Raw genomic sequence first — 27304 nt, 5'->3', positions numbered from 1 at the left:
TCAGAGGTAAAAGATTTTATTTATCCCATCGATGTTTCCTAAGAGGTGAGAGACCTACCAGACAAAATATACAGAGCATTTGTACGTTCTCTTTCTAGACAGTCGCGTTCTCGTCCCGTGAAACGTTAGCTCCTCGTCAAGAGCTAAGGCCCGTCCTGACCGCTGGGGGTTGCACAGACTTAGCGTACTCAATGGCCAGGGAATTCATGCAGAGCCAGAGGGAAGGGGAGAAGGTCCGTACGCTCGCCCGAGCGCAGCCTTAGCCCCCCAGAAACAAAACAAATGCAGGGCTTAAATTTACCAGTTTGCTGTGCTTCCACTACGAGAACCGAGTCTCCATCTCACTTGTTGTCACCCACTCTGCAACGAAAGGTTAGAGCTAAGAGCAAATTATATTTGGAAAAGCACAACCGTACTATAGAAAAGCAAATGCCCCTCTGGCGGTGGAAAACCTTCCTTACCAACCTGAATGAAGCACTTGTGATTTTTCATTTTACATTATGCTTAAGGCAAAACAAGACCAAAGCCTCCTCCTCTATGTTTAAATTTAATGTTTACGGTCGACTATACATTATACAAAAATCAATTCTCAGCCTCTAAGGACATAATCCTGTTGTATTAGATGACCATTTTGAGATCCCATTCTGTTTTTCATATATTTAGCTCACATCGTTATTAAACATTTTATTCTAAAATATATTCATTTTTTTGGTTCTGCTGAGTTAATGATTGTACTTGCATTTCCTTTTCCTTCCTCTTTCTGAAACAATAAACTCATTTCAACAGATGGTGAACAAGTCTGGATTTGCTGGAAACCAATTAACAAGAATGTGCCAATTTGAAATTCACCCTGCTCTTTCAAGCCAAAAAACTGCCTGCATTTCAAGAGCCTAATTAATTTTAACTATATTTATGGAACAGAGGGAAGAATATATAATTACTCTACAATTCCTCTCTCTGATGATCAATAGAAATGCAGTTTTGTTCACACAATTTCTCTGCAGTGTATTGATCTGCTGGATCTTGGCCTTGTACACATATATGTACTACGACGGTGCCTGCAGATAGTAATTACTGTAGCCATGTTCGCACTATCAAAACAGCTTTCATCAGAGCGGTTATACAAGAATACACTTTTTCTCTCTAACAACGAAAAAAAATCTGCTTCTGCACATGTCGCTAACTACCAGTGCTGCTGCTGACACCGCTTCGTACATACGTATGGTGCCCATCTACCTGCAGGTGGGATCTCAACAGCCCAGGAAGAAAGATCTGTTTGAATCTGGTGGTCCTCCTCCCTCTGATCTTCCCTGGCAACCGGAGGTGGCCAGGACAGACCCCAGCTAGAGGGAACTGCTGCTCCACCGGCTGAGACAAGGGACATCGGTGGAGTTTCGGCAACTCGCATCCCTCGGAGATTCACCTATTTGCTTGGGCAAAGCGAGGGCAGATCTGCCTGGGGCCCACGGAAGATGTGATGTGTGTTAGAAGAAAGGCTGAGGAATCGTATCCTCCAGGTAATGCCACCCCAGTCAGCCAGGATTTGGGTCCCTTCACAGCAAGGACATGGAGAAGGACTTGCACCTCGTCCTCTGCTTCATGGCAGGGTGCAGGGACGTTCATTCATGTCATTCCTGCTCCATCTCCTCACCCGGTGCCCTGGCCTCCTGCCTCCCCTGACGCTGGCCAGGTGAGGAGCTCAAGAGGGGCCCACCACACTCGGTGGGTGACCCACACGCAGGGTGAGACCACCAGGCGGCAAGGGGGGAGTCCAGGAGACAGTCACAGAAAGAGCAGGCAGAGGCTGTGTCCCGCGGTGGGGACTTGGTCTTTGAGGAGACAGCACACTGCAGGCTGGCACCACCATCACCTGCCTTGGGCAGAAACCCTCCCATCTGCTGAGCTTTCCAAATCCCCCTGTTTGTAGCCTCACAACTATATGTTTCCTCAGCGCATCTGATTACATATTTCTAGTCATTACAGCAGCATCAAAACGGTAACCCTCCTTCTGCGGCACACCTCGCGTCTCTGTGCCGCGGCAGCGTCAAAGCATTACGCCAGCGTGAAATCGCTCGGCCAGGAAAAGAGCAGCCATTTCCAGCGCTCCTGTCCCTCGGCCTCCCCTGCTACCCCAGCCCTGCGGTATTGAGGAGGTTGCTTCTACTCACAGGTCATCTTTGATCACTGCATAAATTTAAGCCCTGCAAAACATCTCAAGTAGGTAGTACAGAAAAAAGAGAATCCACTGCAAGGCCACAGTGGACCCAAGAAGTTAGAGCTGCACAAGCAGGAGAGGGAGTAAAAAAAAAAAAAAGCAAGAGGGGTTATGGTGTCTAACGAGAGGGCTGAGAGCATGTGTGTGCATGTATGTGCAAGCAAAGCCAAGGAAAAGTACATGTGGACAGGGGCTTCATGACTTCTTGCAGATAACAGTTTCGACCACAAAAGTGTTTTCAAAGTGACGAATGCGATGACAGCTTCCAGCCTCACGTCGACTTATACCTAGAAGAAATTAAAAAAAGAGAGTGAGAGGGGGGAAAAAATTCAACAAGTGTTAATTTACAAGAGCCCCGTCAAGTGGAGGAAGGAAAGCAGATGAGATGCAACCACTGAACACTGAGATACAGAAACAACACAGCCCATATAGAAAGCAGCAAAATCTTGTCTTCTCTGAAAAAACAGCCATATTATCTAGGCCACCGGCCTGCAGTGAGAACCACCATGAGCTAATGGAGCCACATGGAAACGGCTGATGTCAGCCGACAGCACCTCAGTGTTATCTCAGAGACCTCTCTGCACTTGTGGAGGCAAGAAACCGCATCATCCCCTGCGCCACTTGCTACTGCCAAAGGCCTCTCGGATTTGCACCCAGAGCCACTCAGGTTCTTCCATCAGTTTTAGTCAAAAACGACGAGCGTAGCTAACTGAAGTCTTTCACTCAGTGTACCAATCCATCTTGTCTTGACGAAGGGGTCTACAGGACATTCAGATGAGCAGATGGGAGAGGGCAGCAACTCCAGCCAGCACGGCTGGATGTGGCAGGGGATGTCCATCCACCACCCGGGGGGTCTGATGCAAGGGAGCAGCTAACAGTGTCTGCACCCCAGGGCTACGCGTAGCGCAGCAGGCCCGGTCAGAGGCAGGGCGAGGGGGCACACACAGCTGGCAGGCAGAAACCCTTCCACTCCCTACCGACATCTATCAGCACCTCACAGTTACGGCATCTTCCCGATACCCAGGGAAGTGCAAACAGGTCGGGGGAGGAAGGCAGGCAGCGGGATTCCCCCGAGCCGGACGCACAGCTTGCGCACCGCACGTTTGCCACTGAGCATTTGCACGGAGGTGGCGCAGAGGGAGGCAAAACCCGGAAATCTGCGGCTCCCACTGGAAAAGCAGCCAGGCACTACAGCCATGGTGACTTTGGTACCCACAGGCTCTCAGCACCCTGCAGCTTCCCCAGAGAGTTAACATCTCCAGTGAGGCTTTAAATACCCCAGGATCTAAAAACAAATACGCATAAATACTGAAATTAAAGAGTTTTTGCAGCAACATTGGCATCTGTATATAAGATATATATTGCTGATTTTCATGAAATTGCTACCAGGTAATCTAAGGCTCCCTCTTCACTGCTTTTTCAATACTACTAGGAACCTAATTAATTAAAGGCAATTTGCAGATCTAATCTACTCTGAATAGCTGCCACTGAGGCGGGTGTCTCCATCAGGGAAATTTTCCAAGCAGTTCCCAACAGCACTGCCATTAGTTCAGCCCCAGAAGCCCACATGTAAATGAACTGCTGGCTCCTGCAAGCACTTTTATCAATGTTTCTATTAGGCTGATAGACACAGCAACAGAAATACTTAGAACAGCCAGCACCCACTTGCAGTAGCACCGTCACAGATGTGGGCACAGCTGAACTAGTGGCGAAACATCTCAAACGGTCTCCTGTGGACTTATACTCCCAGGAAACCTCCTCTCCAGCCATGAAGAGGCCAGCACAGCTGTAAACAGCAGACAACGACTGCGATGCAGCGGGGAGGTGGGCTACGGACGGTCAAACACGGCAAGGCTCTTACGTCGCCTCGCGCTCCTCCGCTTCAGCCGGTAAGTCTCCTTGCCGCTGCAGAGGCGGTAGATGAAGGAGCCGAGCTGCTCCATGTCCCGGACGTGCTCCGTCGCAATCATCTCCTCCTGGATTATGTATGTTTGAGGCAGGTACGTCCCTTTCTGAAATGACACCGTTTCCATCAAAATAAAGTACAGTCATTGCAGCAATGTGACATGATCTCCCATTAGCTAAACTATTGGAAGGCTCAAACTCCCCTTGCCGAGGCTGATTAACCTGCTTCCCTGTCCTCACGTTAAACTGCCCAACGCAACTAGCACCCAGACAGGGCACACGAGCAACTCAAGGGCACACAAAACAGACTGGATCCAAAAATCGAATACTCACATGTAGGGGGCAAAGTCACTGCAGGATCACCACTGTTATAAACTAAACCACGTTCCACAGGAGGGAAGCTAGGCTGAGAGCAGAATGAACCCATCTGGAAAGGGATCAAGGCTCAACCGACATGCCAGAAACTCCATCAAAAATGTGCATTTTACATTTGCTTCAAAAGACAATCCCCCCAACCCTGCTCAGACTCCAACAGTCACACAAGTTTTCCACATTTCCCCCTACTCCTTGATCTGTTCAGCCCAATCGTGAATACAGCGGTTTCCTACCCTGGCCTGCAGGGACGGGGACTAGAAATGGCCTGTGGGCACCACACTGAGCAACGACACCCTGCTGGGGAGCGCTGAGCAGTCAGGGAAAAGGCGACATTTTGCACTTCTCAATCACCCCCACAAAAGCGAAGATTCATTTATGGTCCCACATTTATGGCAAACATCATCTCTGCCTTCCACCACAGGACCGATTACCTCCACACAGAAGCACCAGGGAACACGTTGGCTTAGCTTTGCACCATGATGCTGGGCTGGCATAACCTAGGGATCAATGAAACTCTCCCCTCGTGCTGCAGGGCTAGTCTATCAGTGGAAGTTGGTACTACGCTAACACAGCAGCTCTGTAAGAGTTTGAACATCGATTCTCTGCGGGAAATTGCAGGAGAGGGCATGAGACACGTGCAGTTATCGGCATAAGCTATAGCGTTAGAAGGTTCATCACAGGGTTGGGGCTCAGGATTTGCCATATCCTTGGCATGGTGGCAGGGTTTAAGAGAGAAGGACACAATCAATTCAATTTCTTCAGCCTTTTAGATTTAAATAGCTCTGGGAGCTGAAGCAGTCAGTTTGTTCTTCCATTGCAGGACTGGGTGACAAGCACGACACCCTCCAATCTCTGCAGAGTTTCAAGAAAAATAGAGCTTTAAACAGGTTATTCAGGGCTCGATCCAGTTGGGCCTTGAAAACCTTCAAGGATGGAGGCTGCACAACATCTCTGGGCAGCCTTCTCCACTGCTTGACTGTCCTCAAGGTGAAAAATTTTTCCAAGCTCAAGACCAAGCTAAACACTTAAAAATATTGTCTCCAAGGTGCATGTTAAAAACTGCATAGACAGATTGGACACCTACCTATCCAAATAATTAGTGAGCCGTTTAAACCCACATCAACTTTCTACACTCTTAAGAATCAGAAACATAAGACCAATTTAACTATATTTTTATCCCCTTAGTAATTTAATCCCTGATAAAGATCAGTATTATTTTTGTTGACTGTGATCTTAAGTTTATTATTCTAGGTGTGACCGGCATTCCCAATTTCACACATTTTTCGGACGCTCGGCTGTCAGCCTACGTGATCCTGGTTCTTCCATTTTCTTCTGCCCCAGGGACTGGCCACCTGCCACTGTCAGAAGCTGCGGCTGGTTTGGAACAAACTGTAAATAAATGCGTGCTGTACCCCAGCGGGGTTCCCAGCCCATTTACCAGATGGCCACAGAGGATGAAACTGGGAGGACTGCTGGCAAACGAAGTGGGAGCATGACAGGGACTGGAGATCAGGCATCTCTCAAAGGGAGGGATTACCAGAGTTCCCTCGGAGGCACAGCGATTTGCCTCTCAGCTTAACCCTACAAAGCGCATCGCACTGCATGCTGCAGCAAGCGCAACCTAGGGAATTTGATAATGAGTTAATTTTTTTTTCTTTTAAACAGACTGTCAAGGAGAGTAGCAAGAGACGCTGACTGTCAGTGCTCTGCTTTACCTGCAGAAGACCGCAGATATGCACCTTCTGCAATCCTGCAAACCCCTCTCCCACAAATCTGGCCTTGTTCCTGCTGTGAAGATGAAACAGTGCTCTATTTTAAGAAGGCTGTTTCAGGCCACTGCAATACACCAGCACAGGCTTCTGAACTGAACATTAATGCAGAAACTAAACCCAATTAAGGCCTGCTGTGAACAAAACCCTTGTTAGACCAGGCAGTGCGTTTCAGCCCTCGGTGCAGCGCAGGGAGCAGCACCGAGAGGCCTCGCACCTCGTGGGACATCGAGAGCTCTGCAAGCGGCAAACATGCAGCTGCAATCACAGCAAGAGAGAGATTGGGGGGGGATTTTTTTTTCCTTGATTTCTACTATCAGTAAACACCAGAGAGAAGGAATCTGCTGCTTCTCCACGTCACCCTGGCCCGACACATCCCTCATCCCAGTGTTAGTGTGTTGCCTGCAAAATCAGTATTTCAGCTAAAAACCCTGAAGCCATCGCTGAACATGAGGACGCAGCTCTATTAGGGCCAAGGCTTATTTTACAGACACAGCGGTTTTTGTTTCCCAGGAGTTTCTAACCGACACCCAGGAGCCCGTTCAGGAGAAGCATACAAAATAAACACGATGCCAGCTGTACCTTCACGTTAACCAGCAGCTCCCACAGGTTGCGCGGAGGCATCACGATAGTGGTGTTCAGCTCGATGACGTAGCATTTATCCAGCGTTATGTCATGGTAAGCTGTCAGGCCCTGCGTTCCAAGCAGAGAAACCGAGGAATTAAGCACTTCTCAATGAAACATTTCCACGCAGATGTGTGAAAGGAGGCTGAGGTGAGGAACAGGGCAGGGAAGAGGTATCCTTCACGGAGCAGGGTGCATCCCAGGACAGCAGCCTCAGATCTCCCCGAGATCTCACCAACAGCACTACCCTTCCTGCCGTCAAAAACACCCTTCAACCACCTTTGCCTCCGTGCTCAGTCACCCTCAAAAGCTTTAGCAAGAGATGCAGCAGAAAGAGAAATGTCCAGGGCTGCAGGACTGATGGCATGTGCGTGCGGCCCCGCACTGCGGCGGCACAGGGATGGGGCTGGGCGACGCGCAGGGAAAAGAAACGCAGCCCCCACATCAGGACCGGCACGCTCAGCAGCCTGCAGCCAGACCACCAAGCTACGGTAAAGCAGCACAGCTCCGAGGACGGCAGCTGGCTGGCACCAGCGAGGTCTTTGGCTCCAGCTGGCCCTCCTAGCCTTGCAGAGTTCACAAAGTCAGACTACCCCAAAACAAACTGGAAAAATCTGCCCATATTCCTTGGGACAGAAATAGCACCAACGTGCTAAAAAAATAAAATTTCCCTGCAGTCGAGCACACTGCCACCTCCCCGCCTCTGCCAGGCGAGGAAGCACGTGCACTGGGCTGAAGGCTGGTTATTAATTGCCTCTCCCACTGCTGCGTTAGCTGCTCAGAGAGCAGAGCCTCCACGATGGGCAGCCGATGCACCAGTCCTTGGGCATTTCTAAGCTCAGACAGGAACCAACCTCATACTCAAATGTTAAATGGCCAAAATAAAAATTCAGGGAAGACTGTAAATTGCTTTAAGCAACAAGTCCATCCAAAGGACTCACTACCAAGGCATAACAGGCAAGGCAAGCAGGTTGGAAAAACTCCAACAGGCCTTGGGAAGGAGAACACTCAATAACGAGATCATTGGAGACCTACGTGATACTAGCGACTGCACCACACCATGAGCACCATCGTGCCGGCACACCCCAGCTCTTGCCCTCCTCCTCCGCCCCGTGCTACACACCCCACGGAGGCAGCAAGAGATATTCTTACTCGCTGGAAATCATGGATGATATCTGCAGGGTCGCTCCCTCCAAACTGGGGTACGGGCACGTTGATTTGCTCGTAGTTCTCCTCAAGGTAAATCTTGACATCTTCGTGCAACTCCATCTGCCCTTTGAACGGCGAGTACAGGGAGTCCTCGTAGAGGACGCCGCAGTGGAACACGCTCTCGCGGGGAAGCTGTGGGGACAAGACTGAAGGGCAGACACCGCACACATACATCCCCACGTCCCATTAGCACCACAGCAAACACTGGGAGAAAGCTAAACATACCCATGTCAGGCATGGACACCTGGGAATATTTCAAGATCATTCTATCAACTAGAAAATGTTTGTGATGAAGGTAGGGCAAAAACCCCTCCTGACACGTCCAGGACCTCTGCATCCTATCCAAGCAGCACTGTCTCCCCTCCCACTAGCCAGATCCAGATGGATTAAATTCCCTGTGGGATTCCACAAGGGGTAATTCAGAAAGGCAAACTGCCAGTCTTAGATTTTATATCTGAGTTACTCACATCCTTCCATAGATAATTTCCAGCAATAGCATTTTTCTACATAGGGCATATAAGCTCATGGTGAGCAAAGCACCATTTCTAAGTACACCTGCACGTACGTTGCAAAGGCTCCAAAACCAACAGCAACTTTGCCTCACTACAGCACAGGAGTCACTCTTGCCAGCGGGCCAGGAGCACAGGCTACAGGCCAGAGAGCTAGCACAGGGCACGGGATGGAGTCTGGTCACTAGGATCACAGGGAGCCTTTGCAGACCTGGAACATAAAGGCCCTAGAGCCCTGGTCCCCAAAGCACCTCCATCCATGCGTGCAGGCTTTGCTGTGTTATTGGATATAAGCTGTGCTTTGGTATCACAGGCAGCCACAGAGAGGCTGAGACTAGAAGGCCCCGAACACACCAATTGCTGCTTTCCAGCGCCATGCCACGTGCTGGCCCACCACATTTGCTCAACCACAATCAACACTGAGGGCTGTCCACCATCCAGCCAACAACCCACCCTTAATGTCAGGGCGCTACCACCTCGTCATAAACAAGCATCTCCATCAAAGGCACAGCAAAAGGGCCCATCAAATGAAAACGTGTGTGTGTGCAGGAGGGGATGAACAGCTCTATGTTTGTCTTAAAGAGTTATAAATAAGTCAGTTATAAATAAGCATGGGTAATGAAGAATTTATCGATCTGAAAACAAAGATTGCAAATTAATTTCACGTCAAGAAAACTTATGAAGCAAGGCAGCACATAAAACAAGACTATACTGCTGAGTGGCTAAGTGCTGGCTACGGAAACCCTGGCGGTCAGACCGAGCCCACCTTGCCAAACTGGGCGAGCTCATTCACAACAGCTGCTCCGCAGAAGAACGGGGGCTTAAAGTGATGCTCTGGGGTTTCTTGGCTAACCACTCAGCAAGCCACAAAGCTCAGCAGTTTCCTACCTAAAAAGAAGCTCTGCCTTGTCTCGTTCCTAATGTTTTGACCCATTGCTACTTAAATTCACAAAGCTGCCCGCGCAGTGCTTAGGCTAGGCTAAACTTTGCAAAGACTGCTTAGAAGAAGAGATGCTGAATTTAACTGAGGTTGAGGGCCCAACTTCTGTAGTCTCTGACCTAGTTTTCTAAATCTTCTCTGCTTGCTTTATTAATAGTGATGCCTATTTTTGTTATGCCTAGGGTTTTGCTGTGCTAGGGCTCAAAAAAAAAAAAAAAAGGTTGCAGGAAGATGCTCTGTCTTGCCTGAACTTGCCTGTTCTCTCCAGGGCTTCCTCTCCCCCCACAAGAAGCCACTCTGTGAAACTGGTTTACAGCTAACAGCAGTAAGGTTGTGTTTACAAGGTAGAAATGGCAGGATATTTTCATGGAGTTGTAAACAACAAGGGGGGAAGAGGAGAATTTCTGCGAGGCCCTCCCCGGCAGTCGGACGGAGGCGAGCCGGAGCCTGCTGCTTCAGGCATGCCCCATTTCTCAGAGCATTGCAGGGCCCAGAAGTCCCGAATCACCACAGTGTAAAGCAACAAGTAGCACCTCCTCTTTTAAAGGCTGGAGCAGTTTGGCTGCTCCAGTCGAAGAGCCAGCAGTCCCTCCAGAGGCTCCCCTACCTGGCCGATGAAGAAGTATCTGTACACGTACATCGACGCGAAGACCAAGCCGAGGAGCAGCACAAGGAGGCCCATGGTCAGGTAGCACACCCCGCTGAGCGACGACCTCCGGCCCTGCACCGCCGGAGGCGGCTCCTCCTGCCACACAAGGACAGAGCATTAGTCAAGCTAACTGTATAGACGATACATTACAATATATTATTCAAAGCCAATGCATGAGTCTGTGGTGTGCAGCTGGAGAATGCAGGCCACGGTCCTGCAAAGTGACCTCCCCTGTGACAGCCCCCTGACTTTTATGCAGTTCCCCCTCCCACTACCTCCTGTGTGTGTGTGTGCGTATCTATATGTGTGTGTGCATGTGCTTGTCTGTGACATACACATGCATATGCATACTCTGCTTCCCATCAACTGCTCAAAATGAAGTCAGGCTTTGCTTTCACGGGTGATAGGGATCAACCAAAAAAAGGAAATCAAGAAGAAGGACCAGGTCTGCAGAACTAACAGTTAACTGACTGGTGAATGTCTTTGCATTTCTATTTACGACCAAGATTTTTGTTAAAATGCTGCCACCGTTACAGCATTTTTCAGGGGAAATTTCTGAGGTGGGAATTACTGGTTTCAGACAGGGACGTATCAGCCATGGTGAATGATTGGGTGAGTCCACCCAAGCAGCTAAGTTGACTGCCTTAACTTCATTTTCAAGCTCCAAATTCCTGCACGCCTTCCAGGAACATGCAGGATGGTCACAGCGTCACAGGAAAATAAATCTGCCTGTTTTAGAGTGTTGCCTGATGGGTGGGAGTCAGATCACCTAATTACACCCCCCCCAAAAAAGGAGCCTGGGAAGGACAGCTTACCTCCTGGGGACCAGTCATCCCCACCTAAGACGCTCTTATTTTTACAGCCAAAATAGCCCTCCAAAAGTGAAACAGGAAGGCGTTTCAGAAGCAGATGAAACAGGTTCAGAGAAGCCCCTGTTTTCAGGCAGAAAAGCTCAAAGCTGCCCTCAGCTACGCCGGCGGATGGGGGCGATGGCCCAGCCACAGCGCCTGCAAGGCCACCGCGCGCTCAGCACCAGGAGCTGCAGCACTTGCTTAGACAGACGGTCCCTTGGTGGCCGGCTAGCGAACGTTACAAGCCGGAAGACCTGATCTGAAAGTAAACAACCACTTCTCATTCCTAAGATCTATCACTTTTTTACACCCACAACATCAGCAAAGGAAGAGGGGTTTCTGCAGAGTAACGCGGCCAAAGCCCCCTTGCCCAGGCACAGCTGCAGCTCACACGCGCCGTAAATCACGCTGCAAACAAAACGCCGCCGTAGCTGACTGACGCCTGCAAAGACCAAAGAGCTTTGGGAGAGCTTCTGTCCCAGCACTCTTCCGGGAGAAATTAATCTGTATTTCTTTCCCCTTCATCCCAGCTTTCAAAAGACCTGCAGCGCCTCGATCCCCTGCCAGCTCCCTACACCAAAGCATCAGTGCTTAATCAGTGCTTCGCTGCTCCTCCTGCAAACAAGGGCGTGAGAAAGGTGAAGAATACCACTGTTTTAAGTCCACTTTCTCTCTTTCTTTCCCTTCCCTTCACAGATGAGGGCCAGCAACTATGACAGACCACACACACACAAAATCACAGTCATAAACGAAGTTTAAAGGCTCTCTGACCAGAGCTGCTGGGATGGGAAAGTCATGCTGTACGTCAAGTGCTCCATGAAACCAGATTTCCCCAGATGGTTGTCAGCAGAGAAGCAGCGCAGGCACCGGTGAAAGGGAAAGGAAAGCTCCTGCTGCTAACGCTGAGGCCGGGCTGAGAAAACGCTTAACGCTCCCCAAATGAGTTACACCCAGAAGACGCCAGATTCCCAGGCAGATAACGCGCCACTCGCTTCCTGGGCGGACGGCAAGTGCTAGCTCCACGGGGAGATTCAGGGAGGGGGCCCAGGAGGACACGGCAATCAAAGAAGATACTCCCACTAAAAAGAAATCCTGGTTTGAAGAACAGGAGGGGAGGGCTGATAAGCCCTTACTGGTTTGCTGTTTGCGAGAGCAGGTCTGTGCTCTTTGCACAGCCCAAGACACAGCGAGGCATCCTGCCCCTCGCCGCAAACACAGATGAGGTCGGCTCTCTACAAAGCATTCCTGACTTGGGGAGAAATGCCTGAGTTTTGCATTTTGGGAAGAGGCGAGGGAAGCTAAGCAGAACGTTGTCCTGGGAGAAGCTAGGAAATGCCAGAAAAAAACACAAAAAACTCCTCAAATTCTAAGGGAGGAACGGAAAACTCAACAGCAGCCATTCTGATGGAATAGACATTAAGGCGCTGAAGTTATAAATGCTGTCAGCCAGGCTAAGGGGAACAACTAACCACAGTCCCACCACGTATTGTGTAAAGATCACCTGCAAAAACCTTCACTGCAATTCGCCTTTCTTCCCCGCAGCCGAAGGCCATCAGGCAAGGAGCAGCCTTTGCCACTACGAATGAACCGCAACTTAAAAGCAGCTAAATGTCAAGTCAATAGGCATCTGAGCTTGAGGCTGGAGGTGCTTCTGACGCCGAGAAGCTGTGGAAGGAACAACTTGCTTTAACAGCATTTCACCCAGGTTGAGAAACCTTCATCAGGTTGGAAAAATCCATGAAGCTTGTTCCACAGGCTATTACCTTGCTCCTGTCACAACATACGTCCTTCCCAACAGGACGGCCGCTTCCTGCGGGCGAAACGTGAACATTAAAAAAAAAAGTCACAGCTGATTTCCATCTGTTCTTGCCTGGCTCCCTTACAGGGAAGCAGTTTTCCCTTAAACTAAGCTTATTATAAAGAGAGGCAGGCCATGGCAGCAGTCTGATGCAGGAAAAGCATACGCGCTAGGAAGAAGCGGGACGCCAAGGGCAAACACAACAACCCACCGCACGCAGGCTGCCCTGCAGATTTTGCAGCTCTGGCAGCTTCGCCATCCTTCCTCCGTTTCTGCCACGGAGAAAAGAAGGAGATTCAACAGCCCAGTTCTCCTGGAAAGACAATTATGTCTTTCAGCCATTCCAGGATAAAAATCAAAATATTAACATGAAAAAATGCTGTCTAACAATGTTCATCAGATGTTTAACAATATTCCATAAGAATTCATCAACCAGATGGTCTTCTTGCAACAAGTCACCCTACTAATCTTTGTGCCTCAGCTGCCCATGTTACTTCCAGCCAAGAGAGACGGGAAAGGGCAGGGTCAGAAACAGCACCGGACAGAGGCAGGGACAGGCATGGCAGTGCAGCAATGGGTTTTCCTTTCCTTTTTTTTTTTTCCCCCTTGTTTGAAACTCTTCTCAAACGTGACATATCAACAGATGGGCATATTAAAAAAAAAAACCAAAAAAACAACAGAGAAAATAAAGTCCTTCCTCCCCTCCTTGCCATGCGCTTCTGGGGCTCCTGGCTGCACCGTAAATCCACCGGCGAGAGGCAGCAGCGGCGGCCGCAGTGCGCAGTCCTGACCGGCCAGACACACAGACTCGGCCGCAGTCTGCGGGCGCCAGCGCTCCGCTGGCATCCCAGCCCACACGCAGCAGCGGGCAGGGCACAGGGATAAACCAGGATCTCCTTTTCCTGGACCAAGCAGCCTCTTGCAGGCGCTCCAGCGCCCTGCCTGCTCACGGGAACGGGGCGCGGGCAGCGGGCACGCGGTGGGACAGCAGGAAGTTGTGATGCAGACCGCTTGGAAGAGGAGCCGGGAAATTAGCCCAGCGAAGAAAAAATCCCCACTGAGCACGGGGGGATTTTCTTCAGAACTTCGGGGCTCTCCGAGGACATGATGAGAACAGCTGGTGTGCCGTTATCCGTATTTAATACCGAATGGCTGAATAGCGCCTCCAGGTGCTGTCCCCTCCAGGGTGGGGGACAGACACCTGGGCTGCAGGCACAGCTCTGCAGGCGCTGCCACCGGTCCCCAGCACGAGCGTCAGCTCCAGCGGCCAGAGGAACACCAAGCAGGGGAAGCACCGCGTCCGCTGGTGCCACCTGCCAGATGCCACAAGCAAGGCCTTGGGCGAAGCAGCCCCAAAGCTGCACAGCGCATCAGGGGCGGGGGAATTACCCTGGGGAGCGAGGTCGGTTTTACCGCCGGCTGGAAGGGGAGCAGCAGAGGAGGGGGGTGTCGGGGTACCGGTGTCGCTGATGAGAAGCCGGGGAGGCTCGCACCAGCGGCCCCACCGCCTGGAGGACATCTGTCTGCACTGGGTTCCTCTTCAAGAAGCAGCCAAGCGAGGCCGAGTGAGGGGGCAGCTGGCCAAGGAGCACACAGACGGGAAGTTTTAGTGCCAGACTAGCTGCCGGCAAAGCCCGGCACAGCACCCAGTTCCCTCAGCTGCCGCGGGCATCTTTGATATCACTTAGGAAGGCTGGAAGGCTTACGAAAAATAGGTCTTTGATTCAATCCCTCCTTCCTCACCAACCTCGGGCTGAAGATGACAAACACAAGTGAGGAAATCCAAGGTGTTATGTCATGCCCTGCTCTCTCCTAAGCCACACACCACCTCAGCGGAGATGGGCTCAGCTCCGTCCCCGTTCATGTGCTCTCTTCAGCTTTCGAGACCACCCTGTCCGCTTCGCTGTGCCAGCTGCTGCCAGGCGATCCAAATGGGGCACATAGCCGCTCCTCCAGAAAAAGAGGTAAGGGCATTCAGCTTCTCTGAGCTTATCGGTTTTCCGTAGTCCATTTCCACCAGGATGACATCTAATTACACGGACAGAGAAACATCACATTCATCATTTCCCTCAAAATCTGCCACTTTCTGTTCGCTCTGGGATTCGAGCCATTCTCCTTACATTTCTGCATAATTTGCAATGAGTGTAAAATAAGCACGTATATTCATATCAGTAACAATATTCAAATAAGCCTAAAGCCAGATTTGCTTGTACATATCTAGCTGATTAACGGATGCATTTGTCGAGTTCTCTGTGAACCATTTTCTTCCTACATTTATGAAACATGCAGATTTGCAATCTTTCACTTTAGATCTAGCAGGGCCTGACGAACAGAGGCCACAGCTTGGCAAGTATCTAAATATACACCTCCAACAAGAAGCTTGCGGAAACTAAATATAGCAGATGTGATTCTGATGACTGACAAGTGAAGAGAGAAATATGATAAAGGGCAAATACTCAGTGGGACACAGTTTTGAGAAGAACACTATCCGAAAGGCAGGAATATGGTGATGGAAAGTCATCCATCTCTAGGAAGCTGCTCGTTGTTCCAAGGGACGAGTGTGAGCTCGCGAAGAGGAAGGTGCACTCGGGTAATTACAGCCACACCACAGGCAACCACAGCTTCCTCAAAGGGAGCAGGCTCTAAGCCTAAGAAACGCACATCAGAAAATGCAACTGATCTTGCTCTTCACTAATTTCAGGCAACCAAAGGCCAATATGGACTACGGGAAAATAAAAAGAACTTCAAGGTCTCCATCTCCAGGATATGAAGTCCCATATTCAGGTTCAAAATCAGTTACAGAATTTAAGGACCTGCATTAACACTACCTCCATCGACTGGGGGGGGACAGAACTGGTTACTCTTAAACTGTAGTGCTGCCTCAGTTGGTGTAACCTGGTATGGACTGACCCCTCCTCCAATGCCCCAGACTCATCTTTGAGCATAATCTTTCCTGGGAGAGGGACACGCGTGTTGCTCTCCGCACATGATGCAAACCCTCCTGCTCACCCTGCAAACTGCACCCCGCACGCAGGCGCGGGGCACTGCTGGCCCACGAGTGCTGCTCTGCACTGCAGGAAGCACCAGAGAGTTCATGGGATAAACGTAGGGTAAGGAAACCCAGGTCTAAGAGGTGACCACTCTCATTTTCGAGCATTCAAACGCAGAGGTGCTTGGTGGCTACCAGCTCCCGGGACCCACCAGAGTGAGCTGGGGTAGCCAGGGCTCAGGACCGGAGCAATTGCCAACCTCTAGCTCTGGAGACAAGAGTGAGAGACTGTGCGCAGGGAAAAGGCAGATGCATGAAGACAGGCAGGGGAAGAAGGGAACTATTACAAGAAGGCAGCTCACCCCTGAGCCTACTCAAGCATCTCCCACCTTCCAAGAAGTCTCCTCTGCTAGACAAGAAAGAACAAGTCCTGGCCCGAAAAGCAGTTGTGCTTGGAGGAAGAAAGGGAGTGAAATCAGGAGAAATATGAGGTGACACTAAGCAGGGAACAGTGCCCTGGCTATTGCCTTGGGAGAGACTCATAGGGGCCAACGCTCAGCGTCAGCAATAAAAGGTCTATAAGCGAGCCAGATACCTGCAACAAAATGGGACGGCTGTCCCAGACTGCAAAGCATTTCTGAGGCTTTAGAAGAGGGGGGAAAAAAAAAAAAAAGTGTGTGCATGTACACACACACACACACACATATATGGCATACAGTCGATACGGCATACAGTTTCCAAGGCAACCGAACTTCCAGCACACAGGACCTGAGCAGCGCCTGTGCGGGGCCACGCAGCAGCATTTCCACGGGAACACAGTCAAGGGCTTTTGGACTCAAAGACGCCCAGAATCCCAAACCAAAGGCTGTAATTAAGAGACTATCACAGCCGAAGGCAAAAAGGTTGCAATAAGTGAATCTCATCACATGTCTGAACGATGCTGCCGCACGTGACTAGCAACAAAGCCACCTGCCCCAGGAGCCACTTCGCAGCGCTGCAAATTAGAATATCAAAAAACAACCACTGACTAATTAAAAACCACGGCTTTGTCGCTATACGACAAAGACAGCAGGATGTTAAAAACGCAGCCTGGCATGGGGGAGCTCTCAGGTGCTCAGTGATCATATTTTCGTTCCCCCTGGTCAGCAGGAGAGATACAGACCTCCTCTTTTCGCCTTTTTCCATCCGATTCTGGGACTAAGGGGCTGTTTCTCCTCCCTCTTTGCCCAGGGGCGAGGAATTTGTTTCCATAATGCTTTTATTTTATTTCTGGCAGAGGCACGACAACTTCCAGCTGGAGTTTCTCCACCTCCCTCCCCTGTATGCCAGGAGCAAAACCATGCAGGGCATCGGCAGACCCCGCAAAGCCCCTTGCAAAACGGGGCCCGCAGCCGGAGCCCCGAGGCTCGCGCCGTGCCGCGCCGCGCAGGCAGGCCCGGGGGAAACAAACGGCTCTGAGGAACGGGCGAAAAACGTCCCAGCCCGGGCGTTTCACAGTCTGAACGCCAAAATACAGAGCGTGATAAAGGCGGCCTGATTTCCAGCAGCCGCCCGCAGCTGGGCTCGCTGGGCGCTCGCTCTGCCCCGCGGCCCCCGCCACCGCTGCGAGACCCGCGAGCGCTCCACGCGCCTCGCCGGGGGAACGAAGCAGCAAACGCAGGTGTTTTTTGGCAACGCTGATGTGGGAGGTGGCATTAAAAGGGCGTTTTCCTCAGGAGCACAAGCAAGGTTCAGCCCTGGCGCCGGGTCTCAGAAACCAGCCGGAGCAATGAAAGCCAACGGGCAGCGCGAGCAAGAGAGGAGCAGGGCGGCTGCTCCGGGGTGAGAGCGCGCTTCAGCCAAGGGGCTGGCAAAGTCACGGAGACTTCATTCAGACACATGCACGGGGGAAGATCCCCGACACCTTAAAACACCTCTTCGACCTGCAGCAAAAACGTTCAAGACGCCGAGGAACTGAGGCGAGGAAACGCCAGCAGCTTTCGGTCTGCTTCCAGCGTAGCTGAGCCTTCTTTCTCGTCCCCGGTGAAGTAAAGAGCGACTGCTACTGCAGGGACTGCAAAACCACCCTGCTTTAGTCCGCTTTCTGGCGTCACTAAGAGAGCCACCCACAAGCCCGGGTGTCCGTTGGACCGGCACGGCCTCTCCCTGCGCTCACGGGAGGATGCAACGGTCCTTTGGGGCTCAACGCGCTCAGGAGACGGCTCTGGGGAAAGACTTGGAAGGGCTGGTTTCATCCATATGCTCACGTCTGTGCCAAGCTACGAAAAAGCCTAAGGCTGCACAGTAAGTAACCTAAAATACAGGACATCCTGCCAAAGCAGCGAGCTGTCGCATGGCAGGAGAGCAGGAGCGAGCACTCGGAAAGGAGCTGGATACACCTCCATTCTCACAGCCAAACACTCGCCTTTTCCCAGCCCCAAACTGGACAATCACTCCGATATGCAACACCCACCGACCCGCGCGAGAGAGCAGGGAGGCCTGGGCACTAGTCAAGAGGGCTAGTATCTGATTTTACAAAAGGAGCAAAGATCATGTGCTGCCTCATCACATCTGAAAGCGGAAGACAGGGCAGGGAGAAGTTCTGCACACATGGAAAGGTTCACACCATGCCATGCCAAGCTATCCACCCATAGCTGCGAACGCAGGCGGAACGAGGGCAGAGGGCATCTTCTGAGATGATCAAGAGCAAATTAGCCATTCTGGCTGTCCCCAAGGGCCAGGCAAGTTCTGCTGACCTGGCTGCGACAAACTAAGCCCTTGCTGTCCCTAGTGCCCACCTCGCTCTTCCAAAGAGGCGACAGATCCCCGGGCAGGCAACAGCAGGCGGCTGCGCCCACGACGTGCAGGACCAGGAATAGCTGAGGTACAGGCACACGCTGCCTTCACGGCTCTGCTGATGGGAGAGGGGAATTAGTGCCTTGAATCAGCGCAGTTTGCTCAAAGAGGGGGCAGAGTCCAGAGCTTCCCCGAGCTCAAGCTGAGGCACCTTAACAAGAAACCAGATTTTCAAGCTACGACATTTGCTGCTCCCTACAAATCAGGAATACACAGTGTCAAACTGCAAAATGAAATCACTGCTCCCTTCCAGACATGTTGACAGTGATTATCTCTACTCCTCCTGCAGCAGCATCTGAAAACCCTGACAGAGTCGGCCTTAGGCTTGAAAATCCACCACGTAAGGAAACAGCGTCTGGTTTAACAACAGCGAGAGAGAGGCCATGCCAACTCTTCTCAGTTTTATTGTTCAAACTGATTTGGAAGGTAGGGCACAGCAGCAAGGAAGAAAACTCTGCAAAGCAAATTCAGAGGGATGGATTAAAAGAAATAATAATAACCAAAACAACCCCCCTCCCCCAAACCCTACCATCTTGTCCTTCCCCAAACTCTAAAAGCACCAACATTACAAAAATGCCAAGGATCCCACACATCACCTGGGAATCAAACACCAGTCCAGAAGGGAAGATGCTTTTTCCATCTCCTGTTAACCCACTGCTGTCCAAAGACTCAGTAGCACAAAAGCAGGGATTGCAGAAATGCATGCAAGGACAACTCATCCTCCTTACAAGCTCAGTTTTTCCAGGTCCATAATTGGTTTTCTCTGCTGTACAGGAGCTTCCCTTGCCAGAGCAGCAATGCACAGTAACCACCAGCCCATCTCTCCCCTGAACAGTCACGGGAATAGCACGGCACAAGGACAGATCAGAAAGCTGGTGTCCTGCTTATCGCAGGGACAGACTCCTTCCAGCAGATAAAGGAGGGTTCCTGTCCCGTGGAGAGGGCCCATAGTGTTACAGTATTAAGACATTCAGCATATGCAGCCAAGCTTCTGCCTCTCACTTACATCTGGTTCATTTGTTCCTTTTAAAACCGCTGTCTTTTAAAGACATTTCTTGGTTATCAGTGTTTCTGTGCATCACCAATACTCAAGGCAGGCACGCAACTCGTTCTTTTCCATGTAAACAACACCGACGTGCAAATCAACCACCAAACCACAGAATCGCTGGGGCTGGCAGGGACCTCTGGAGATCATCTGGTCCAGCTTCCCTGCTCAAGTAGGTCACCTAAAGCAGGCTGCCAAAGACCATGTCCAGTCAGGTTTTGAGTATCTCCAAGGATGGAGACTCCACAACCTCTCTGGGCAACCTGTTCCAGCGCTCAGTCACCCTCACAGAGAAGAAGCATTTTCTTATGTTCAAGTGGAACTTCCTGTGTTTCAGTTTGTGCCCGTTGCCTCTCATCCTATCATCAGACACCACTGAGAAGAGTCTGGCTCCATCTTCTTTACACCCTCCCATCAGATATTTATGCAGACTAATAAGACCCCCTGAGACTTCTCCTCTCCAGGCTGAACAGGTCCATGTCTCTCTTGCATTGGGGAGCCAGCACTGGATCCAGCACTCCAGACGCGGCCTCACCAGGGCTGAGTAGCGGGGAAGGATCACCTCCCTCAACCTGCTGCCAGTGCTCTTCCTAATGCAGCCCAGGATACCACTGGCCGCCTTTGCCACAAGGGCACATCGCTGGCCCATGCTCAACTCGTTGAAAGCTGTATTGGCTTAGGATCCCCTCCAGCTTTTGAAGAATATACACCTTTAGATGGAGACTTCAAGATTTCCTGTCTCTAGCTCTTTAATCTGCATCTTTTTGCTGAAAGAGAGCTCTGTGTTTCCAAATTCAGTAGCATTTAACATTTCTGCTCGAAATAGTAATTCTCTCTTAAGCTGCCCCTCTAGTTTTAGCCAGACCCTTTGTCATGCTCAGCTGGAATGTCAAATATTAATGCCTGGAGTCCAGTGCTTCATACAAGCAGATACTCAAGCCTAGCATTTCACTGGAATGAGTCCTGTAAGGGACAGGCTCACCAGCAATGCTTCTGCAATTCAGCCCTCTTCCTCCCCTTCCAAGATACCCTGAAACCACAGAGAACCAGCGACAATGGTTCTTTTTAAGCTGATGGCCCCATGCAGGTCACAAAAAGAAGTCACTTCAGCCCAAGTGGACATGGGAGGGTTGAGAAAAGGCCAGGAAAAAGTTTTCTGATGCAGGAGTCAGCTTCCTGCAGTCAAGATCTACTGTGTTCAGATCCTTAAATCAAGACTTCAGCATGGTGAAAACACCCACGCCTCAGAAGCATGAAGCCAGGACTCTGATGCCTGTAAACAAATCAAGACGGGCATACTCAATGCACTTAGCTGACGGCTAGTTTTTCTCCTTTCTCTGCATTTACAGCTTGCTTTGAAAAAAAGGTCTGTTTAAAAGATTTTTCCTCATATCCCCTTCCCCAGGCATCTGCCTTTTAGCTCAGAGCACCCTGCAGGCGCATAAAAATGAGCGCCGGGGATTAGAATTGCGCTGGCACAACTGCCAGCACCACGCTGGGGCCATCCTGCTTTTAAAGGGCAGCAGAGCACCCTCAGCGGCCCGTCGGAGCTGCTGCTCCTGCGCCTACCGCAGGGTCGACATCACAGGCACTCAGAGCCCTGGCCAGGGCAGTGCTCTTCTGGAGCATCGCTGCTCACGGCGTCCCAGCACCTCCCGTACAGCCGGGAAGGCCAGAAGAAGCGGAGCCGCACAAAACCTTGCGCTCATGTTTGCTGTCACCTGCAAGGGAAACCCGCGCCACCAAGGAAACGAAGGAGGCCGGCAAAATGGCAGGGCTGGCAGAAGGGAAAACCAAAGCTGCTGGATTTTCTGAGGGTGGGAGCACACCCCGGGCACGAAGCAAGCGATCCTGTGGCTCCTCTCCACAGGGACAGAAAGGTCACGGGCTTCCAGCCGCGAGCAGCGAACACGTCATTGCGAGATGCATTTGCTGCATCCCAGACTAACAGGACGGGTGTGATCCAAAGCCCATTGAAAGAAGGAGTCTCCTGGAGTCCCGAGGCAGTGGGATGAGATGAAAGGCATGCAAGCAAAGCCCAGCGGCACTGAAAGCAACAGCAAAACACCAGGCACAGTGCAGGACATCACTGGGTGCACACTGGAAAGTCCTTCACAGCCCTTAACCCACTGCCAAGGCTTTTACTGGGCTTGCTGGTATCTGCAGGTATGGCTCTCTGCAGGTACGGCTCGAGTGCTCCCCAGCTCCCCACCCGTGCACAAAGCACATCCACCTCACCAGTTAGCCCAGCAGTCAAGGCCCTGAGCAGACGCCATCTTCTCCCAGATGCTCATCCTTCTCGGAAACAGAAGACATACAGTCACACATGCTCTTCTCAGAATGCTCCTTTCCAGACACGTCATGACAGGTTGTGCTTCCTACTTCTCTCCTGAAAGGTTTATGTGCAAGCGCGTTTCCCGATGTACACAGTCGTCTTCCCATCCTCAGCAACCTGTCCTGGATCTCCACAGACACTCAGCGTGGCACCCAGGCTGCATCAGAGCATTTGCCATAAGACTTGTTTCACCTCTGGTCAGCAGGGATGAGCGTTTAGCCAAGATCTTGACAAGGACAACCAAGTAGTTGGTCTTCATTACGTGCAAAGTCAGGAGGATCAGCGACGTCTTTTTCCCCCCTATTCTTACCACTTACCCCTCAGGAAGCAGAAGATTTTAACGAAACCCCTTCTCCTCTGGCTCCTGTACTATCTCTACAGAATATTTAATTACTAATATTAAAGGGGTTTACGAGAAAATAACCAAAAAAAACCCAAAACCAAATTTGGACTGGAGAGCTATCGCCATCTGAGTTTTATCTGTTCCTGTAGATTTAACAAATACAAGTAGTGTAATTCCCAGCGCCATTAAAGACATATGCATATATATTTATTTCCATTTCATACTGTAAACCTGGAGTTTAAATAAAACTCACTGAATGCTATTTTACATCTGAAAATATTTTCCAACAAGTACAAAAAATTATTTTGCTGACTGCATAACCTCAAACTGTCTTCTACTCAAGGCTGCTCCATTCTCCCACCTTCTTCTAATGACAACAAGATTGCTTTTATTACAAGCCCTTAAAATGTTGAAATTGCCTCTAAATTACATGGATTTTCTGATTGTTTAAATTGCTTATTCTTGCTTACTCAAACCGAGCTGCACAGCAGAGAAACACAAGGTACCTCACATGGGAGCTTGTGTCAGACCTCCTCATCTACCACTTTTTGGGACGCATTAGTATCACAGACATCCTCCCGCCTGCCACATCGCTGCACTTAGGGAGCACCTGCCAAAATTCACAAGCTGTGGAAGCCCCCGTTGAATCATTTCCCAGTTCTGGCTCCTATCACTGGGATTGAAGTTCAGAGCTCAAAAGGGCCAGGAATGCCGAGCATCTTGTTTGCCTGCCACCAGTGCCATTTTGCTGCAAGGCAGCTAGAGCAAGACACACGCAGACAGGAATTATTGGCAGCACCAGAGCGTACTGCAAGAGAGCCCAGCTGCTGAGAGATCAACTGCACAAGCCTGATGTTTTACGAAGACGCACGCTCGCTTGGCCCACTGAAGTACAAACTACACCCAGGAGACTGTTACCCAAGAATCTAGTGTCCCAAATATCCCGACAAATAACCCTGGAAAGATCACCTTCTTGTCAGCACATGCGCTCCCTGAACACTGGCATGTCTCACTGACTCACTGCAACCTGCTCCTGCCCTTCTGTTACAGATCTTATGCCAATTTGCTTCCATGCCCACCTGCTGTACTTCAGAGATTGCTGAAGGATTTGTTTGAAATTCACGTTTTCAAGCTCCTTTGTAGACTATGTGGACTTCAAAGAATAACATAGCACTCCCCAGAGTCAGAAAAACACCCTAGGCAATGAAAGGAGCCCAAAAAATAGTATTTGCTATTCAAGCCAATTTCATTCATCTGGCAGGACCTGAATCAGGATGATTTTGATTGCTGGAGTCTGGCAAAATTAATGATGGAAATAAGTTTCTGTTACATTTTTTAACTCCTGTTCTCACCAAGCTAATGAGAAGGAGCCAGATCCTGCCTGAGCTTGTGCGTGATCAGCAGAATGAACGACTTCCCAGTGGCAGAAAGCTGCTTTTATGGTGGCGTGAGCCAGAAGTCCAGCATGATATTTAACTTTCAGACTGCCTTTCCAGGGTTCGACATCAAAGGTGGGAAGAAACCAACCACCTTCTTTTGTCCATAATTAAAAAAGATGAAAGTCTGGAAATCACTGAGGGATCACAGTTGGCCACGTTCCCATTATAGGTTCCTGTACAGTTTCTAGGGAGTTAGATTAATAGATGCAATAAGGATACACAGAGCACATTCAGACCCTGACAGCACATTTAATAGAGTTAGAAGCACATCAGTGCATGATGTTAGAGATCATTACGATATAAGCAACTCCTTGAGCTCTCTGTAAAACTGAGCAGTCTACTGAAGCATCTATTGCAGAGTAACTGTGGAGCAGGCAATTCCCACCCGCTCGGTAAGGCACGAGAGGAGGGGTGCTCAGCAGTGAGGAACACAGAAACACCATTTAAATCTCATGCTCTGATATAGAAGCATTTTAACAAGACGGGCCCAATTCTGTGGGTCAGGCCATCCATGGACAAAGCCCTCCAGCTGCCTGATGCTTTATTTACTCCAGCAGGTCTATCCTTATGGAAGAATGTGTAAGCTGTGGCTCACTGGCACGTGAGACTTGGGGAGCCCTCAACTCCCAGCCAAACATGACAGCGCTGGTTTTTTTCCTTCTAGGAGCAATTCCTCGCTCCTCGAGAGGGGCGCCAGCCACACCGCGGCGGGCACGCATTAAGCACAGCCAGCCAGCACCTGGGCAAGGAGGATCCGGCCGGGACTTGCAACGCCGCGCCAGGACCCGAGCCCTCCGCCAGACCTGCCAGGGACGCCCCACCGCTTTCGTGCGCTTCGTGCCTGGCAGGGTCCCGACCTCCGCGGGCATGGCCAGTCGTTTCCTCCCCAGGTACCCGTCACCTGAGGCCAGTAGAGTAAATTCGACTTGACAGTGTCAACTCCCATGCTGAAAACTGCCAGGAGGACCGTGCCGTGCTCTTAGTTAATCTTTATCACCAGCTCCTTCCCCTTACTTCTAATCTCATTCCTGGCAGCTTTGTTCCTCTTTTCTCTTCTTCTTGTAAACCACAGACCTCAGGAGCTGCTACAATTTTAAAGTCACCTATGAATGACAAACGCAGCCAAACTACAGTCCCCCAAGCAAGGGCTCCGACCAGACAGGCGACTTCTCAAGCCACTTGCACGCACCAGCCATTTGCTGCTGAGCCCGAGGACCACGACAGCTCCACGTAATGCTGCAACCATCCTGCCCCGTCCGCTGCCTGCCGCTCAGGAAGCGTCTACCTACTCTCCAGGACATAAGCTAACATCGATAAATTCATACGCTTTTACCTCTCCGGGGCGTTCAGCGAGAATAAGTAAGAAATAAAGCAAGCCTCAAGCGCACACCGCTTTTGCAGCCCAGGCAAGGGCTCACTTACAGAAGGGGGAGCAGCGCTGCAACGGGGGAGGGGGCGGGAGGGCTCCCGGGGGCTTCCGCTCCCCCCCCCCCGCTTCCCAAACTCGCCCCGCGCCCCGCGGGGGCAGCGCGGGCCCCCCGGACTCACGGCCGCCGCCGCCCGCAGCGCCGCCCCATCGCCCGCCGCCGCCGCCGCCGCCTTCTCCGCCTTGAGCGCGGCCGGCGCCTGCTGGAAGCCGATCTGCACCATGGCCCGCGACGCCGCCAACGCCAGCGCCAGCGCCAGCGCCGCCAACGCCAACGCCAACGCCGGCGCCGCGGGGCGGGGCGGGCGGAGTGGGGCGGAGCCGAGCGGCCCCCGCCCCGCCCCCCGCCCCCCGGGCCCCGCCCCCCGCGCTCCGTTACGGCCCCTCTTCCGAGCGGCGGCACCGAAATCCAGGGAGCAGATAAAAAAAAAGGAAGCGGAAAGCACGCCTGAAGGCCGCCCGACTGGCGGCTGCCCCTGGCCCGAAGGACTCTGCCTGCCGGCACAGCCCCCGCACGGAGCTGCAGGCTGCGCCAGGCCCCCCGGCCCCGGCACGCGGGACCATTCCCGCGGGAGCATTCCCGCGGGAGCATTCCCGCAGGGCAGCCCCAACCCCGCGGGACCGTTCCCGCAGGGCAGCCCCAACCCCGGCTCTCACCGCACCGCCAAAGGCAGGCGGCGCGAGCTGCCGGCCTTGCCCGAACGACCGGAGCCTCCGGGCGAGGAGGGGCACAGAAGGGCAAGCGGTGCTTCCTCCGGCCTCTCCAGCGCTCGCACGCTTCTCCCGTGCCGGAGAGCGAGGGGCGCCCCGAGAGGCCTGGCCACCCTCCCGGGGGCTCGGCCGGGGGGACGCCCAGGGAGCACCGGAGCAGAGGCGATGCTGGGGAAACCCAGCTGCAGCTCCTTACAAGGCCAGAGACCAGAAGCCACGGAGGAAGCGGGAGCACGCAGGGGGCCTCTCCCGCTGGCCCAGCTCGGCGGCACAACAGCAGATGGGCACAGTGATCCGGAAAAAGCCTTTTCTGACAAAAGCAGAGAGCGTGGCATGCAGGAGAGGAGGGGCTGCTCTTGTGGCCACCGATCCTGGTTTTGTGCCATTTGACTCCAGCTTTGGGACCAGGAGGGAGCAGAGCTGCCGCGGGGCTGCCGGGGGGCTGGAGCCTCTCCCCAGCGCAGCAGCAGCTGCTCGCTACAGGCCTGTACGCAGGGTTCACCGAGGCAGTGGCACAGCAAGGAGTAAAGACCACACACTGACAGTTGCGGTAAGGTAAAAAAACGAGGAAAAACATCAGCAAAACCTTCCCTGCTCTTTGGCAGAAGCAGGTAGTAGCGAGAGCAGCAAATTGTCAGTGGTGAAACACAGCAATACCCTAACATTGATTTGGGCCCCTTAAGCATGCTATTTATTTATTATAAAGTTGTTAGGAACATTTTCTTTCGATCCAGAAGGATTCATTATGTGATTGAGTGATTTGCCTCATGTTACGAGCTAGCCCATTGATAAATTAGTGCTAAATTTTATTTGCAAAAGGCATCTTTGGCAGGGATTCAAAGTTGAGTCACACCAGCAATGGCTCGTAGTGCTGACTTACCACTGTTCACTTCTCAGAGCCACTAAATCCTCCCAGCATCCCACTGTATGGATAAAGGTTACATCAGCATTACAAGTTTTATCTTACATGCAAATACGGGGCAGCCTTTCCAAAACGGTCACCGATTTTAGGAGAGCAAACTGAGCCGCTATGGCCCTGATTTTCTGCCATCAGGAGCACTTACAACCAGATCCAGACATCTCCGATTCAATATGCAAAGCAAGAGACACCACCAGCATCTCCCATAACAAGAGATACGAGTAAAGTGCTGACTGCTGTAATAACGTTTATCCTAAATGACACTGCTTAGCGCCTTGGAGCAAGGAAGTGCCCAGAAGAGGAGTCGAGGTCAGGTCTACCCAATCCACCAGGTTATCCTGCTTTCTGCCCCACTCATGAATCTTGGCCATAGTTCTGGCCCTACCTTTTTTAGGCAGCTTTGGCTACGTTTTTCTTG

At 51.5% G+C, this 27304-nt stretch overlaps 1 protein-coding gene across 2 annotated transcripts; it reads right to left on the bottom strand.

The window, feature by feature from the left end:
- Positions 1-27304, bottom strand: ITM2C (integral membrane protein 2C). 2 transcript variants are annotated; one of them, XM_013956783.2, is made up of 6 exons: positions 27272-27304; positions 10154-10291; positions 8041-8229; positions 6847-6957; positions 4077-4227; positions 1-2502 (listed from the first exon to the last, which is right to left on the bottom strand). In XM_013956783.2, the coding sequence occupies exons 2-6, from the start codon at positions 10226-10228 to the stop codon at positions 2411-2413; spliced, it is 618 nt and encodes a 205-aa protein (XP_013812237.1). In that variant the 5' UTR covers positions 10229-10291; positions 27272-27304; the 3' UTR covers positions 1-2410. The 2 variants fall into 2 exon arrangements, with proteins under 2 accessions (XP_013812237.1, XP_067158062.1); XM_067301961.1 differs by lacking the exon at positions 27272-27304 and adding an exon at positions 25379-25537.

Source organism: Apteryx mantelli, chromosome 9 (assembly GCF_036417845.1).
Source record: "Apteryx mantelli isolate bAptMan1 chromosome 9, bAptMan1.hap1, whole genome shotgun sequence".
Classification (NCBI taxonomy): domain Eukaryota; kingdom Metazoa; phylum Chordata; class Aves; order Apterygiformes; family Apterygidae; genus Apteryx; species Apteryx mantelli.
Note: the sequence above shows the minus strand (reverse complement) of the source record. Positions and strands in the feature narration are given on the sequence as shown.